Here is an 18,172-nt window from a genome sequence, read left to right as displayed (position 1 = left end):
TGTTGCCCCCACAGCCATCTCATTCAATATAGGCCAGGCATCAGTGGGTATTACTCACTGGCTAAACAAGTGGTGCAGACAGCTCAGCCTGCGTTTATGCCCGACTCATTCACTCTTGTGGACAAACTTTTTTAAAGGGGTGCAAAGGTTAAGACTTGATCCATTTGCAACCACTGTGTTAGTTGTTTTCACCTTACAAATGGAGTACAATCGGAGTTCAACCTCCTTTAGCACAGCATTAAACGATGGACACTCAATGGATACTTCACGAGGAACCCCTGAATGTTGTATTATATAATAAATAAAATACAGGGTTATTATGAGGCTAATCTGTATAATAATAATAATAATAATAATATTAATAATATTCCCATTTTATATTTAGTTATTTTTGAGAATAAACTAATAAAATAATAATAATAATAATAATGGCAATTTATAGGTCCTAATCTCTGTCTTGATATTTTTAGGGTTTGGTCCCGTCACTTTTTGCTAAACACAATGAATCAGATTTATGCTTTTGGTTAAGACAATGTGTTAGCTGTTACAATAAAAGTGTGATAATAGAGTACACAGCTGCACTGAACGCCGATATTTATTAGGTTATGTAGTTCCAGTTCTACCATTTTTACGCCAACTTGCCGTCATCTCATCAGTCAGGGTGAATAATTAATTGTTGAACATTATGTTTCTCCCGGGAGGCGTTGTGTGAAACCAGTAAATCGCTCTCCGTGACCTTTTGTTGGACTGCCGCTCTCGTTGTGAATCCAAGCGGAATGTTGGTGCTCCTAAAAGAGCAACTGCTCATCCTAACGGGACTTTAATGAGGAAAGATGGCTCGGGCCGAACGCACGTGGCGGTGGCGGTGGTGATGAAATGTTGAGGTCTTATAATATACATCTGAATGTCCCAAAAAAAAAAAATCACTTAACTTGCATGCAAACAGTGTTAAACGCTTTTGAATTTCCTTTAGGATCGCTTCCACAATTCAATATTTTTCTTGAGCTTGAAATATGACGACGTATGGAATTTATCACTCAGGTCCACCTTTAAGCCGTGAACAGATATCCAGAGAGTAATAGGCTCATGACTTTTTTGCTACACAGGTTTTCAATTGATGTATTGATTAGCTCCAAAGCAGCGCAATGAGCCCTCTTGGCTCTCTGTGCCCTTTAGGCCACAAAGAAATTTTAGGCTGCAAAGAAACTGAGCTTATGTCTATAATATTGACTTTTACATCCGCCAATAAGCTGCTTATGATTTCATATCAGTGTAAAATTTCCAGTTAAATTAACCTGGTTGATTTTCCGATTCTTCCACTGATGTACACGTTTGTTTATTTACAGTTTTTATCAAATTGTGAAAAAAAAGGGATATACTATACTATGATACCAATTTCTAAAATGGTCCCATGTTTTCTATTTTAAATGGCATTTTGCTATTTGTTGTGAAAGTAAGGAGAGCTTATAAGAATTTGGCAGCTAACCTGGAAAATCACATCGCTTTAATATGTTATGCTTATGTACTGTAAGCTAAAAGGAGGTCAAGTTTCATCCAGGTCCAGATTTCCTTCTCGATCCAAGGGAACCAAATGTTAATAGCACATTTGCTCACTCACTGAGTTCACAGATGTCAAATGTTTCAACTTTAGCATTTTGTCTGTTTAATTCCATTCATACGGCCACTTTTGCAATTTGTTTAGAGAAATCATTGGTTAATTTAACACAACTTCCTCTTTGTGCATCATATACAGTTAGATTAATATTGTTACATTTTCAAGATAGCTTCCATTTAAATGTTAACTCATGATTTTACATTTACTTGACAAGACCTAATAACATTACATTACTCATTTGTTTTCAATAATATGGTTGCACAGTATGTATTCAATGAATAAATGTATTTTTCCATTGAAGTTCGTCCTTGCTGCCTTTTCCTGTCCGTAACACTTGTGTGCTCCTTCCCAGATGTCCTGAAGGATACTTTGGCCCGCGATGCTCAAAGACTGAACCTCTGCGGTTGCAAATGCCCAATCCTTTCAAAAGTATGTTCACTTGATATGAGCAGCTGAGAACAGAGACACAGTTGTCACTGGATTACCTCTGTGGACTCCCGCCGAAACACCCTCGCTACTGCTCCGCGCACCCACCAACACCCCAGTCCTCTCTTCTTCTGTCTCCTCTCCCCCTCCCCTTCCTCTCAGGTCAACGCGCACTGGGCCGCGCACAGTGGTGTCACCCATGGGAACGCTCGGGCTCTGTTGTCCATTAGTTGAGCTGTTGGTCTAATTTTCTGCTTTTCTCTCTCTCTCCCCCCCCCCCCCCCTCCCCCCCTTCCACACCCTTCTTCTTGCGCACTCTCGCTCATCCACCACCCTTCCTCCTCCTCTTCCTCCCTCTTTTTGTGGCTTTCAGGTGTCCAAATGACTTTACTGGTGATCGGTGTCAAACCTACGTTATGGCACGTTTCTACCGTATGTCAACTTCCTCTTCTGTCAGACTCCCCTCGAGTCACATGTGCATGTGTAGACTAGACATTAGTCTCCAACGTCCGTCCAGACCCATAGATAAGCAGGCCCTCATATTGTGTGTTGCGCATGTCGTGTCCTGCATGTGTGTTTTAGAATAAGCACCATCGCTGTATGTTTGTTGGTTGGCAATGTGTAGGCGGAGGCTGTCGTGAAAAGTCAGCTACATAACGAAAATAATATGCTTTTGGTCCAGCTACTAATAATGCTTGCATTCCTAAAGTGGCAATGCATGTTTATCCCCCGTTTCCACCAAGCGGTTCAGTTCAGTTGGTTCAGTTGGTGTTTCTCCGTTGGGCTCATTTGTTAGACTTACTGCTATGTGTAAAAAAAATTCTTACAAGAACAGAAATGAATTGGAAAGTCACAACATCATATCTTCTTCCTTCACCACTGGCGGAGCTAGGATTTTTTTTCCTTTGGGGGGACTCTGGGAGAGGAGGCAAGAATATCTCAGGGGGTCCGCAAATCAAAACAAAAATTTGACGAAACCCCCAAATCTTTAAAAAATGCTGACGATGGTCCATTGCATGTTGCCTACAGGGGGATGCTGGAAATGTGGAAAAAAGGTTCCCAGGAAAATTTGAAAATTATTTGGCCTCCCACTGGGGTGGGGGTGGGGGGGGTCCAAGCATATTTAACTTGGGGTGTCAATGCCCCTGTGGCCCCCCCTTAGCTCCGCTAGTGTTCATACCGCCATATTTCATACTGTATATCACAGTGATGGACTCAAAAAAAAACAGTCACTGGCAACTGCAAATACAAACTTGAATGAACCGTTCTTCCTGAACTTGACTGAACTGTACTGCTTGGTTAGAAATGTGTTTTGTCGATATTTTTTTTTAATATATTTTACAGCTGATAAAATGGAAAGTCAGGTCAGGCTGACCTACTGAGCTTTAAAAACACAAAACTCTTGTGGGGAATCAAAAGGCAATCTAGCGTCCCCCGTTGTACTCAATACAGTCATTATAAAGTCATTTGAACATGTACAATAAATTGTAGGACAAGCAATTTCCAGGAAAGTTTGTAGAGGTGGTTGCAAGGCATTTTGGTGATTTCTATCAAGACTGATTCTGTCATGGCTCCTCCATATTTTGTAAAATATTTAGCTTAGGCATGATGTGACTGTCCAAGGTGGATCTGCCTATCCGTCAAAGTCATCATCCCAGTTTGTTGTTGCTCAAAAGCGACCATTCGTTTTGGCTTACTTGTGCATTGTTGACCTCATGTTGGCTCATAGTTGTTCTTCCCCGCGTTCGTTCTCATCCTCCTATGCTAAATGTTACGTGCTCTGCTTGACGTGCAGAAGAAAACGTGGTGTGTGGGAGAATGCGGCTCTGCATTCAATTTAACTTTGCTGCAGCTGTGCGACGGTATCAAGGACAGAATTTATCTCTGGTTCCTATCCAGCTGCATGAGCGCATTCCAAGCTTGAGCAACTTTTTTCCAGCTAGAGACCCCTTTTTGAAAATTTTATATAATCAAGTGTTAATATCGTGAAAGAAAAATATAGTCAAGCACAATCAATATATTTGAAAGATGACTATTAACCTGTGGTTCTTCAAACATGCTGATGCACACTAAAAATCCAGTTCTTGGAAAGTCACATTCAAACATGATGGATGTAGCGATTAGCCTTCCAAGTGAACTTTAAGACACTGTTGATATCCCGCATTTTCCACTCTCAATTATTACAATAAATCACGTTTTCTCTCGGCGAGTGTGCAGCCAGCCAACAGGCACATTCATTCGACACTTAAAGACCTGCTTCCTGCAGAGGCGCCACCCATCCCTAGGAGATGGTGTTAGCTCTTAGTAGAGCAGGAGGATGGCTTCTGCTCCTCTTGGCTTAACAAGAGCGTGTTGTTCTAAGAACAACTGGGACCTGCTCTAACACAAAATTAAGCGAGTAAGCTGCCAGAGATATGAACTCAGTTGGTTGGTGCAAGTGTAATTATTCTCATTGATGGTGATTGTTTCAATTATGCGACTAAACTAGTTTCAACCTGCCTCATATTGGGAAACATAAAAACGTGTTGTGCTTTTGACTATGTTGAAAAATGGCGGCGCCGGCGAGTAATTTTTTGGGGAAAAGTCAACATTTGTTACATAACAGTTAGATTGTAAAGATTCCAAATGATCAGATTTGTGTTTGTGTGTTGCATGCTGTCTGCGCAATGCCCCATCGTTTCATGTTGCTAACAATGTCTGACGGTTACTAAATCAAATAAGTGTTCACTTGATTGTGTCTGTTTGCCCCACTATATGTAAGGAGGTGACTCTTTCATAATCTGCTCTTTTGTTTCTCTTTTTTTGTTTGTTTGTTGTTTTTCTTCCAACTGTCAACTTTCTGCCACGGCAGATCATCTTGGGATTGAATTTATGGGTATGGAACAATCCATTTTGATTCTCAGTCCTGCATAGATACTAAAAACAAAACAAAAATCATTTTGACATGCATCCGTTCCATCTTTGGCGTGACCTTTGAATCATACCGTCCCCCTCGATTAACCAATCGACCCGCCCCCCCTCTCCTCAGTGACACATAGTGTCACCGTTAAGAGTGTAAAAACCCTGCAAATGATTCTCCATCAAACATGATTAACATGGATGTCATCACCTGCACCTCTCGTACATGTGCATCGAGTCGACCGTCTGACTCATATCGGCGCCTATTCCTTCTTTTGTTTCCTCATTCCATCGTTAACAAGCATGATACATCATGTTTGTAGCTGCCAGATGCCTTCCAGCTCTAGCCTGCATTCTCTTTGCATATGCCTTCCTCTTTTATTACTTCTTGAGATTTAGTACCTCAGTCTTGCCTCACTCAGTCATAAGTAGAGCTGAAATTTGCTTATGAAGTATAGGAAGTCTGTCCTGTTTGATTTATCTTTCAAGGAGTGGTTGTTGATATGAGCATGCAGCGCTACTATATTTAGAGCCTACGGTCATGATTTGCTTCTGTTTGCTGCTATTTCCGTCCTCCGTTTGACAGCTCTCATTTTCATCAAGCTTTTCCAGAAAAGTACTTCAGTGGTTTGAGGGTGAAATGAACACTAGTGAGTGAATTTACAAAGCGTGAGGCTGTGTTCTCATGGGAATTGAGCAGGAAATGACACGTACAAAAATTGGATCACATTTAAACCGGGCTAGTTGCAACAATATAAGCGTCACCAGCGCTAATTGCTATTGACACTGTGAAAAATGGTGAGTGAGTGAGTGAGTGAGTGAGTGAGTGAGTGAGTGAGTGAGTGAGTGAGTGAGTGAGTGAGTGAGTGAGTGAGTGAGTGAGTGAGTGAGTGAGTGAGTGAGTGAGTGAGTGAGTATGACAGTATGACAGTGTGAGTGAGTGAGTGAGTGAGTGAGTGAGTGAGTGAGTGAGTGAGTGAGTGAGTGAGTGAGTGAGTGAGTGAGTGAGTGAGTGAGTGAGTGTGAGAGTATGACAGTGTGAGTGAGTGAGTGAGTGAGTGAGTGAGTGAGTGAGTGAGTGAGTGAGTGAGTGAGTGAGTGAGTGAGTGAGTGAGTGAGTGAGTGAGCGAGCGATTGAGCGAGTGAGTGAGTGCGCGAGTGAGTGACTGAATGAGTGACTGAATGAGTGACTGAATGAATTCAAAATAATTTTCACAGAGAGGACTCAAAAGTCCTTCACATAGTTATAAACAAACATGGTAATGTCCAAAACATAAATTGGCCTTATGACGTCAATTGGCTTGAAAACATCTATAGGAATTGCAGAAATGTAACATGTTTATTACATTATTTATCCTTCCCCCAGAGGAGGGAGTGAAGTCTAACCCTTAAACTCACGCAAACGCTTTTCTGGAAAAGCTCCCAAGTTTTAATGTTGTCTTTGTGATGATGTAACACGTCAATAGGGTCAGTAAGAAGTATTTTATAGTTCATACTGTAGATATGTGGTGTAAAAAAGGTGCTGAGTGTCTTCTACCTCTCTGATCTGTATGTTTTGATTGCGTGCTGTGTTACAGAGGCAGAAGAACTCTACCAGAAGAGAGTCCTGACAATCACGGGCATTTGTGTGGCTCTGTTGGTGGTGGGCATAGTTTGTGTGGTTGCCTACTGTAAAACCAAGTAAGTTATCCTCCCAAATGCACCACAAACTAAAAAGTCTCAATTTTCGCATATAGTGAGATAAGTGACCAAGATTTTCACAACAGGAAACAAAGAAAGAAGATGCACAATCATATGAGACAGAACATGTGTCCAGAACACCCCAATCGGAACCTCGCTAATGGACCCAATCACCCAGGACCAGGACCAGAGGAAATCCCCATGGTAGATGTGAGTTTCTGGAGAAATGTCTCTTCACTTTTATGTTTCATCTCTATATCAGGCAGGGAAGGATATTTGGATCCCAACTGTTTTAAACTTTTGATTCCAATGAACATTTTATTTGAAATTTATGCTGAATTTGATGAAAATATAAATATAAAATAATACAATATAAATAATCATATAAAATAATAAATAAAATAATAAATGAAGTAGAAAGAAATAAAAATAAATAAAATAATGTAAAATGATAAAAATACAGCATTTGCAAATGTGAATTTAGACATCTGCTTCTAGGGTGTTCAAAATAAAACATTGTAATCTCATTAGAAGCCCATTTGGTGTTCCTCTGCAGCTCCTTTTTAGAATGCAAGTGAATATATAAAGTGCATGTTACAATCATTTAATTCGACTTTATTTTGACCCAGTACATATCAAAGAACGTCCCAGCAACCGAACGAGTCATACGGCCTGCCACAGAAGGATCCTTCCCCGCCAGCCACACCTCTTCCAGATCTCACAATTCTTCCACACGCGCCCATTCATCAACTCACAGGTGAGCCTGTCATCCATCATGTGTAACAATCGCAAAAGGGCTCTTGACGCTGACACCATTTGCGTTCTTTCAGACCCGAGGAACGGACGTGGAGCCTGGAACATTCGGACAGTGTCCTCTCTGACTCACCGGGGATGATGTCATCATCAGTGGGGACCAGTAAATGCAGCAGCCCCGCATGCATGGAGGCACGGGCCCGGCGGGCTGCACACTGCGCTTATAATGACCCGCATCGGCCGGCCCTCCAATATGGGGACTCCTTTGACTCCTTGGGAGACTCTCCACATAGCGACAGGTGGGACTGACACCCCCCGGGGCTTGTTTTTGGAAGTGAAAAGTGAAAAATAAGTCACATGGTAATGTGCTTAGTCATTTCAAAAGTGTGACTTTTCCTTCTGGGCTACGAAACATCGCTCAAACAAACACAGCAAGCATAGAAATCACAGCACAAAAACAAGTGCCCTTATAAATTGTTGTCATCTACCCTGACAAGTTATGTCTTGCATTTTGTGTGTTTGTCAACGGAACCAGCCTACATCAAGTATGTGTGCATGAATCGGGCCTCGGATAGCTATGCGCAGCCCAGTTACATAACCGACATCCCCTTAGAGTCCAGTAACAAATAACATGGGCCTCGTCCGTTATGGCAACAGCTTCTGCATCAGCAAAATCAGCACTACTGTGAAAATCTCTCAGGCTCACTTGGCCTTAGTGTATAAAGCTTCCTAAAGGCTCGTCACGCTTCAAAGATCCACAGCGATGCGCCATCAGCGAAATGCAACTTCTGCCAAGTTGTCTTTCAAATGTGTTGTGTGGGCGTATTGGTGGAGCATAAGATTAGGTAGACCCGCATCTGTCAAGATCCAATGGAAGAGCTGGAGATATATTATATACATCACTCACACTTTCCACAAAGAAGTGTACCAATATCAAAAAACTAAATCCATCTGCAATCCATCAGCATCACTCAAAATATATATTGAAAGACTTGATGAAAAAAAGAAGTGGGCTTTTAATGGACCCTTGGGGAACACCCGAGGATGATGATGATCATGATGTTAACACAGCTGGATCGCAGCTGTGTTATGCAACTCAAAGAGCTCTCAATTAGCCAACGACACATTTTGTCTGCGAGAGCGTTCGCAGAGAAACCATGCTGGGTTTTTTTTCTGCGAGCTGACTTTGGGTGAAAGACTGTACACCTCGGATTGAGTACCTGACAAACACAGAGAGAAAAAACATTTACCCCGAATGAGCGATATAGTCTTCAATTGTTTTGAATTCATTATACTGACTGTAATTCCCCTCGAGGGCAAATTCAATTCATTGCAGGGCCTTCTACTCTCATGCAAAGATGAAGTTGCTTTTTCTTCTTCCCTCTCAACAGATATGTGTCAGCCCTAACGACACCAGCCCGCCTCTCGCCAGTGGATTTCCATTACTCATTGCCCCCGCAGGTGCCTACCTTCCAGATCACTTCGCCCAACGCCAGCCACGCCATGTCCCTCCCTCCCGCTGTCCACAACCCGTACCCTCTGGAAGACAACCAGCCTCTGCTGCGCCGCTACCAAGTGCCCCTCCACGACGCCCAGTGCCAGGAGGCCTACCGGCAGCAGCGGCGCACCTATCCCAACGACAGCAGGGGCAGCCTGCCCTCCAGCCCCTACCGGCTGGCGGACGACGAAGACTATGAGACCACCCAGGAGTATCTCTCCTCGAGGGAGCAACCAAAGAGAAGCGGGTCGGGCGCACCCGATAGCCGGCGCTGGCGGAGATCCAGACTGAACGGCCACGTGGCCCCGCGTGGATACGAGGCCTCCCGGGACTACGGCTCCCGGAGCTGTCTAACGGGAAGCGAGTCGGAGGAGGACGGCGAAAGCACGCCATTCCTAAGTATGCAGAACATGAACGCTGAGCCCTCCACCATCTACAGGCCGGTGGACAGTCGGACTCCTCAGTCGTCGGGGCGGCACAGTGGGCATGGCAACATGCAAACGAGACTTACGCACTCCCGCTCCAAACCGGACACGACACCCCATTAGAGAGTGACCATGAACCAACAAAAAAGTCAATATAGTATAGACCTGCATCTATAAGAAATATTTTTATTTTATATAACTGACAGATATTCTAAACAAATGAAATATTTATTTTCATTTTAGCAAAAGTTGTCTACTAGTTAACAGCAAAGACTTTTTTATAGGGAAAACTCTATTTATATGTACATTTTGATTTACAGCATAAAAAGATGTGCCAGTTTTTTCACAACGTCAAAAAGAAAAAAAAAATAGAGTAATATTGTGGTGCCTTTTGCTGTTTGCCGATGCCAGAGGGCCAGTGGAGGTTTTTGTAGCCTTTCTTATACGGACGCCTCATTTTTTATACACATTAATCTTTTCATTTCTTTTCTTTCTCTGGATAAAATTTATTTCCAAGTCGCATCCTTTGAGGAGTCGCACCCCACTGGAACGTCCTTCCATATCACGCAATATAAACCACTTTCAAGTGTATGTTTACATCACCTGTAGGTTTTTGTTTTTATTTGGGATCAAATCGAATGCCTGGTTCGTGAATACCACGTAGAATTTTTTGCCATCTGGTTTGTGTGCGTGTGTGTGCGTGTAGTGAGTGTGTGTGCGCATGTCACCCTGCTTGCATGTATCGATAGATTTGGAATGGTTGTTAGTGCGGCGGCATCGACCCTGAGGGTTTGCCGGTGCGTATCGGAACTACACAGAACCATAGCTATATTACGACTATGCCCCTCCCCTTCCCTGGCCCCGCCCCCTAGCACCACTGAGTAGGCGCAGGTGAAGCTGCGGTAGGTTATGCAGGTTATGCAGGTCATTGCTTGATGTGTTTACAGATATTCTTTAGACCCCTCGCCCAGTCTGTCCCATTAAGCCCCCTCTCACCCCACCCCACCCACCTTTTTCTGCAGGCTCCCCTCATTTTAGCCTTTTACGAGCCTCACAAATACTGAGCCGCTTGGCACAGGGTGACCCCTGCCATCAGAGGTGGTGGGTAAAACAAAAAGATTGCATCTGTTTTCACTCAACTCTTACCCCCCTTCCTTAAAATCCCATACTTCATCATCCTTCTGTGTCCATTCTGGTTTTTGTGGTCTCTGTTAGAGGCCACACAGTGTCTCAGGATTTACACACACACTCCCCTTCCATGCCATCATGCACTCGTATCTTAAACATCAAGTCAAGTAAGAGGAAAACAAACAAGACAACACAAGTGGAATAGCTGTGAAAGGGATCATAACAATGCAAAAATATGCAAACTTTCTATTTTGCTGTTTGATGACATCATTTTCTAAGAGGTGACCGTGCGATGTGTGCGTGATGCCTGTAGTGTAGAATGAAACAACATGATATCCAGTCAATGCATATTTAACAGTTATTTTTTTTTTGTAAAAAAAGCCATCTAGCGAGTTTCTTGTGCGCATACTTATTTTATCACTCAATTTAGAGCGCTTCACTTTTACATGCACATTTCCAGTAAGGTCAAGTAGCATTCAAATAGTGTCTCCGATAGTACTGTGCACCTACCGCTTTGTCTTATTGACAGATTTAGTCATATCAAAGTCAGCCTGATGCAAGGAAATACATTCAAGCCCCCAGAAAAATTCTGAAATGTTTTGTCATTGTTGGAATGTTGCTATTTAGCATTCAAAAGAGATGCGTACAATTGATCTGCACTTCGAATGGATAGTAAGTGGTAATTGCACAGTGGTCTCTTTTTTTATTATTGGGAATGATCTTTGGTCACATGTCACTTGCAGGTAATTTCACTTTTCCTGCCTCCTGAAGCCTCCTCTAACGTAAATTCTGTGATTCCCCTCACTTTGGCAAAACTCACCATGTTGAGGTCCTACCTGGCATGCCCTGCTCCAGTCTCCTCTCTTTTCATTTTAAGACCCACTTCCACCTGACCTCGCACCGTCCCCCCCCTCACCCCCACCCCCAGGCTTGAAACTCTTTTCCTCTGCATGTCCTTGTGGTCAAGGTTAGATGGGTGCATGGTTTTTAAAAAAGGAGAAAAAAAGAAAAGCAGCGGACAAATCTATTCCAGTCAGTGAAAGTGTATTTCATTTAACATTCAGCAATAAAAATACAGACCCCAACCCTTGACCCCCCCCTCACCCCCACCCCTACATATGTCATTCCTGGAATATGCTAGAAATAAAAGAAACAATGCGAGATTGTCATAGATTGTAAAATAAAATGAAAAATGATTCCACCTGTTCATATGAGGAAAATAAATCTTTATTCATATCATTTTTATGACGTACTCATTTCTGCAGAAGTGTTTGCTCTGCGTCTTGATTTATTTCCTTGTTTGAATCCACATAATCATATGAATGTGCACAAAATTGCATTGTGGGAACATATGGTGATTCATGAAAAGATATTGATACTTGCATAGAACTCCTATGTGCTGTTATTGCACTTTTCTTTTAATATTGCATAAGGGAAGTAAGTCCTTCTTGCAGTCTGATGCACCAAATGTACAATCTTTCACAAAGTTCAAAATAAGCAAAAGGCCAGTCTAGTTACCAGTAAATGCGAAGTTCAGTAAAAATGTAACTGGAACAAAACGTGACGGAAGTCAAATAATGTACTGTAAATGTGTAACACGCCCCAAGAGAGTTTGATGGGGGCACACGAAGGACTTCTAAAGATATTTACAGACGAAGTGGAGGCAGGTGGAAACAGTAAGTGCAGTGCCACTTGTTGCTGCAATACCACATGCATACGCTTGATGTCGCTCTTGTACAGCAGTACTATTTAAACCTGCTGTCGGAGCAGAGCGGACACGTTTAAATACATGAAACATCTTCTGATGCGTGTAATCATTTCCGACCACAAGTAAGGATTTAGAATTGTTTTGGTTACTATTTACCTTGGTTGCATTTTTACTAACTCAAACAAGTTCTTAAAACGTAACTAAAATGTGGACAGGAAAGAAGAATATGCAGCGCGTTCACCTGCAAGCATATCTGATTAGCGTTAATCAATTCGCTTTTGCTCCTGTGACTCACGCCAACATTCTGGTCAGGCATTGGGGCTACCTAATAAGGGCGAAAGTTCATGTCCAACTGTCCAAAACCTTTGAATGCTCATGTCTAATATTGCACAATTTCTCAATGCGTTTTGCACAACCTGCAGGAGCTGAACGCCAAAATTCAAGAGGACTATGCAGGTAAAATTGACAGTGCTTTATATTTTTATGGTTTCGGTTCACCCTAAAACTTTTTGTAATTAATTCATGGTGCAACAAGAACTTGAATTAACCTTAAGCTTTAAATGTTACATTACTTTTTGCATATTTGTTGCCATGATTTTCTTGTATTATTGGACAGCTGACATGCTGTAGTGGTAGTTTGAAAGTGACCAAAGTAAGTCTAACACAATGAGTTAGTATGTTCACTGCAGAGTATGTACTGTATTTCAAATGAAAGCAAACTACAAACATAAATGCAATTTTATTATATAAAGAACTTCCTTAATGTGATTTTTTTTTTCTTAATACAAAGCACTATGAGTCCCCAGCACCACTGAATTCCTTAATGCTACAGCACAACCATGTGATTTTTTTTTCCACAATTGACCTGTCTATATCTAGCATAAATCTCAGCAGTCATACAGGCAATGAGGAGAATAAAGTAAAATCACAACAAAAACAGCAGTACACACTGAATTTTCATATCAGTTTTTGATGCATTCAGACGACCTGCTTCAGCAGATTGGCCTCCGTGTCTTGCATAGCGGCTGCTTGCTTTGGTTGTGTTTTGGACACTCTCCCAGAGCCCCTGTGTTGAAATCAGACAAATGTTTTTTTTTTAAATTCATTCTGCATCTCTAATTTATTTTGCTTAACAGGACTTGACAGTTTACCTGTCTTCCACATCTTGTATCGTGTCAGGAAGTGGCGACCCGAGTGTTTCCGGGAGGAACATGGCAGCCACTCCACTGATGATGGGAGCTCCTCCGTAGATCAAACCCGGCAGCCAAGGTATGTAGTCACCGCTCAGGAGCACCATGGGGGCCACCATGGCTCCCACACGAGCCGTCATCGAAACCCAGCCCATTCCATTCTGACTGAGGTGCAAAGTTAACATATTTAGAAAGTGCTTGGATGGATAGCATAATTTAGACTTTTTTTAATATATATAATTATCGTACAAACACATCTGGCACTGAATTTGTCAGTACAACGCCGATTAACTTTGATGGGTCTACATGACCTATTTTTTTTATCATGATCTGGGTCACAGACTGCGGTTAATCTTTAACATCACTTGACCTCTAACCTTTAGTTATGGACACTCACATAACGAGTGCAATGTCTGTCGCTGGAGATTGCAAATCATTTCCATTCATCCTTTTTCTAAGAAGACCTTTTTTTTTTTTAGTGTCGTCAGTTTCCAGCACATGCGCTAAAGACAAAAAAAACAGTGACGCTCGTCATAACGCCTTTGGTTAATTGCAAGGCTTCAGTGAACCTAGCAAGTGTTTTTTGTGTGTTTGTGAGTACCCGCAGAAGAACTTGCAAAGTCAATTCGTAGCTCTTTTACTTTCAGGATAGGACATAATGTCTTTTGAGGCATTACGTAATCATTTAGAGTGGCTTGTCAGTCTGATTATGTCGCTCAAATAGTCAAGGAGAAAAGAGCTCAGCCGAGGTTCTGATTGCCTTAATGAGCTTATGTCCCTGCGTACATGTTCAACAACATAAATATCATTATTTTTTCAGCAAACTAGCTTTTGACTCACCGAATAATGGTGGGGAAGAGCTCTCCAGAGTAAAGGTAACAGCAATTGAAGGAGGCAGCGAGACAGCCTTTCCCCATAACCGCCAGAGAGGTGCGCACCATCTGATGCTCTGTGGATGAGTGCAATAAAAGGCATCATCTGCTTGTGAGGTCATAATTTAGCATTCTCCTCAGCAACCAGCAGAGGGCACACTTAAATCGTCAGTCTAACCTGAAAGAGAATCATTTTAGTTGGAAGGTATCATGAGGTTTGAATCTAAGGTTCCTCCTTCATGGTAAAGTTTTATTTCCATACAACTTGTCAAAGTGTTTTGTCATACCTTGAGGTACCATGAGGTTGATCAATACTGTGATTCCAGCAATGATAAGCGCGCCACTTTGGGATGGACGGCGTCCGATAAAACTCATGGTCAGAGATATGACCACTTTAGCGGGGATGTCCACAGCCCCAAAGATGACTTGGATTAAGTAGAAGTCCACCCCAAACTTCTGGAGGTCCATGGCTAGCCCATAGTAGGCAAAGCTTGTTGATAGCCTGCAGAAGAACAAATAACATTTGAATGTATCAGAAAGTGCTTAGAATGAATGGTTTGCTTACCAGACAGCACTGAGGTAGATTGTCATCGAGCGCATGGTGGGAGTACGGAACAGATCTATGACAGTGTAGGAGCCTTGGGAGCATGACATCTCTTTCTTCATAGACTCTTGCACCATCTTCACGCAAAAGAAAAAGTTATCCTCGCTTGATTTCAATTTCAAAACGGTTATGTTGGGAGCATTAATAATTGTCACCTACGTTAATGTCAATTTTGTCGCCCTCCTTATGACGTCCGTTAATTTTAGAGACACTTTTAAGGTTCTTGATGGCTTTGTCGTAGTTTTGGCTCAGCACCAACCATCTTGAAGATTCATGAAACCACCTGCATTGTTGACAGTCCAACGACGATTTTAAGCAAACAGAGAAGCCATGTTAACAATTCTACCTTCACAAAAATATCTCTTCTGTTTTGATTGACATGCTCACAGAAAGTTTATTTTCCTTTGTGCCTGATGCTATTCTTAATCTTTGCAGGGAGTTCATCAACTCAACTTTGAACATCTCACCATGAGTAGATGAAGAAGATGTAGAAAGGTGAAGACACCGCCAAGGTCAACCACCTCCAATCCCGAATGAAGTAAGCGATAGCCGCCTGGAGTAACTGTCCCACCGTGTAACAGTAACCTGTGATGGTGCCCACTCCGGTCCGAACACGGGTCGGGATCCACTCCACGACTTTTTTTCAAAGAAAAATAAATTCATCTGTTTAACATGCAGCATGCTCATTTAGCTCTTATTTTCCTCCTTAGTCCAACTGAATTGCTTACTGAGCGAGAAGGTGTTGAGGCCTATGCCGGACAGAGCCATTCCGCAACCGAACCGGCACAGGCAGAAGATGGGGAAGGATGTGGAGAAAGCAGCACCCGTCCCGGCCACTGCCATCAGCAGGTGGGAAATGATCAATAGGATGCGTCGTCCGAACCTGAGCGCATACAGCAGCGTCACCGTAGCTCACCTTAAACAAGCTCCACATTTGAGTTTTACTCATCAAACAAATCGGCAGCTGAAATGGATTTTTACTTGTCAGCAAGACTTCCCAAGACAATGGATCCCACAAGAACACCTCCCATGTAGACGGTTTGGCCCATTTGCTTCAAAGAGCGCAGATCACACACCAAATCCCACTGAACACACAATTGAACGAATTTGAAACATCCAGACAGACAAGAAATGCAACCAGGGAAAGAAAGCAAGCCTTACCTCCGCTATTATTGAGGAGGTCATGCCAGTCATATTGTAAGACCAACCATCAGTGCATTCCTGGAGGCTAATATCGTCCAATTCTTCCTGGTATTTCAAAGTTGCATTCGTGTCCAGGAGGTGCCACTGCGGCGCAACGTAGCGCCGGCAGCTCTGATGCTTGCCCGTTTGGTCCAAAGGCACAGTGACTGTTAAGATTTCTTGCGGGCTGAGTTGTTGCTGAGAGATGTTCGCATGTGCACTGCAGTAGTGGGGAGGCACGGCCGCCACGAAATTCTGCAGCAGGTTGTGACTGGCCATTAGTAGCACTGGAATACTCAGCAGGGTTACATGCAGGATCTGGAAGCGGCCCGTGCTGCCCACCTGCTCCAGGAGGTCACCAAATGCCATTTTTAAGATTTGTGTGTGAGTTTTGTTTTTTTAAATTTCCACCGGATGGTTAACAGCACCAACAGGCCTAGTTGTCAAGTTCCAAAAACATTTCTCAGTATGTTCTGGTCATGATCAGTATTTTCTTCAGCACCTGTAGAACAATAGAAGCTCATTCTGTTGCATTCATCATTTTAGAACCACAAAGTAGTTAGATCAATGAATCACAAAAATTGTTTTTGCCCTACAACAAAAACAATATAACCAGTTGCCTTTTGTATTTTTTTTTTTTTTTTACTGCCAAAGAATCAATAATTCAAATGAGTAAAAGTACAACATTGTACTACTTTGCAGTGGATATAAAAAGTCTACACACGCTTGTTTAAATACCATGTTTTTGTCGTACATGAAAATCAAGACTGTGATAAATAATCAACTTTTGAGTTTCCACTGTATATGGGAAAGACTTACCTGCAGAATGATAGTTGTCAGCACATCAACTCAAATCAAATAGTTGAAAAAAGAGCAAAAAATGAAAAGGCAGTAAATCAAATTGTGCTCGCATGTTAATGCAATTAATCTGCTCTCAAATACCAGTCCTGTGTCTGCACTTTGGATTATTGGAAGCGCTATTGAGCCTGGCCACACGAGGTATTGGCAAACCCGCTCGCTAAACGCAGAGCTTGAATGCAGGGTCTTTGCTGAATAGGATCAAAGTCTGATCGGGCAAGGGAGCAAAAGGGGGCAGATACCTATGTTCCGTTCATTTTCCACTCCCCTCTCCTCCAGTAGTTATTTCATGTGTCAAAGTCTTGAAGTGCCTCGCTTGTATTGTTAACTCCCACCAGTGGAACAAAAAAAAGAATTCCCCAAAATGTGCAGAGCCAAATTACTGTCACCAAAATAAGCCATAACATTAAGAAAGAGGCCAATTGGGGGAAAAAAAAGTACTGATCATCAAACAAAGAGTATGTGTACAGTACATCTAGTGCCTTTGCACATTATACTAAGTGTCATCTTGCTATTGTTGAAGCAACAACTCCAAACCTTTGCCTTTTTATCCTGCTGAATAGTTTTGAGGATTGCATGCACTTGTCTAATAATCAGCATGAGGTGTCAGACCGAATGAAGCTGCAGGTGCACCAAAGCAAAGCAAAACAAAACAAGAAAAAAAACAGGTTGATTCAGCTGTGAGAGTCACTGAGTTGTTCTTGAAGTCATTTTGGGCGACATTTGAATCCAAAAAGAGTGACTAGCCGTTTTAATATTGCCTTCAAAATGTGCACAATAATTTTATGTCACTTTCAGCATTCATAAATACTACCTTTGAATTTGGACTTTCAACTTGTAAAATCAGATATGCCTCCCAAAGAAGACATGCGTGTCTTCCTGTTTATTGCAGTGGTGAAACGTGACTGACATGAGCACATTACTGATTTTCTCATTGCTTTGCACTTTTCCCTCTGTTCATGGCTACAAATACACAAGTAACCTCGCATAATTTCTGTAACCAAAACCCAAAATAATACAAGCAATTTTTAATGAAGCGTTGACCGTCCGTCCACAAGTCTGAACTATGTAAACAAGATCATAATTTGTACTACCGTATGTAAACATGACAAGTGTCCTTTAAAATTATTTAAAAAAAAAAACAATCACTAACATGCTGTTTTCTGCAAAATAGAAGCACGTTGTATTCTAAAGAATTAAATAATTTGAGCATGTTTTCCTATTCAGTTTACAGAACCAATGAGTTACAGGGTGGCTGTTCACATAGTTGTCTTTTAAAAAAAACAAAAAAAAACACGTGCAGTTAACGCACATGCTCAGAGTGGTTTTGCTGCC

At 42.1% G+C, this 18,172-nt stretch overlaps 2 protein-coding genes and 1 long non-coding RNA gene across 6 annotated transcripts in view; 2 read left to right on the top strand and 1 right to left on the bottom strand.

The window, feature by feature from the left end:
• Positions 1-11,662, top strand: part of nrg2a (neuregulin 2a) — a 59,659-nt gene extending 47,997 nt beyond the window's left edge. For 2 of the 4 annotated variants that reach the window (XM_049743325.2, XM_049743328.1), the window contains exons 5-11: positions 2,415-2,473; positions 4,893-4,916; positions 6,517-6,619; positions 6,706-6,829; positions 7,249-7,376; positions 7,450-7,671; positions 8,764-11,662. In XM_049743325.2, the coding sequence (XP_049599282.1) occupies positions 2,415-2,473; positions 4,893-4,916; positions 6,517-6,619; positions 6,706-6,829; positions 7,249-7,376; positions 7,450-7,671; positions 8,764-9,418 (1,315 nt within the window). In that variant the 3' untranslated portion in view covers positions 9,419-11,662. Of the gene's footprint in view, positions 1-1,967; positions 2,045-2,414; positions 2,474-4,892; positions 4,917-6,516; positions 6,620-6,705; positions 6,830-7,248; positions 7,377-7,449; positions 7,672-8,763 lie in introns of all 4 variants that reach the window. The other 2 variants (XM_049743327.2, XM_049743326.2) reach the window with 2 other exon arrangements.
• Positions 11,663-12,280: 618 nt separating this feature from the next.
• LOC125982562 (uncharacterized) lies at positions 12,281-15,474 on the top strand. The gene is made up of 3 exons (XR_007486439.2): positions 12,281-12,587; positions 13,268-13,400; positions 15,233-15,474. It is a non-coding gene; the product is annotated as an uncharacterized lncRNA (long non-coding RNA).
• Positions 12,852-17,069, bottom strand: slc22a6l (solute carrier family 22 member 6, like). Its single transcript, XM_049743329.2, has 11 exons — positions 16,799-17,069; positions 15,959-16,481; positions 15,779-15,882; positions 15,526-15,680; positions 15,265-15,433; positions 14,957-15,080; positions 14,759-14,874; positions 14,481-14,695; positions 14,162-14,270; positions 13,283-13,486; positions 12,852-13,197 (listed from the first exon to the last, which is right to left on the bottom strand). The coding sequence occupies exons 2-11, from the start codon at positions 16,346-16,348 to the stop codon at positions 13,110-13,112; spliced, it is 1,674 nt and encodes a 557-aa protein (XP_049599286.1). The 5' UTR covers positions 16,349-16,481; positions 16,799-17,069; the 3' UTR covers positions 12,852-13,109.
• Positions 17,070-18,172: the final 1,103 nt, after the last annotated feature.

This window comes from Syngnathus scovelli, chromosome 15 (genome assembly GCF_024217435.2).
Source record: "Syngnathus scovelli strain Florida chromosome 15, RoL_Ssco_1.2, whole genome shotgun sequence".
Taxonomy (NCBI): Eukaryota; Metazoa; Chordata; class Actinopteri; order Syngnathiformes; family Syngnathidae; genus Syngnathus; species Syngnathus scovelli.
The sequence above is the reverse complement of the archived record's forward strand: the minus strand, read 5'-3'. Positions and strand labels throughout refer to the sequence as shown.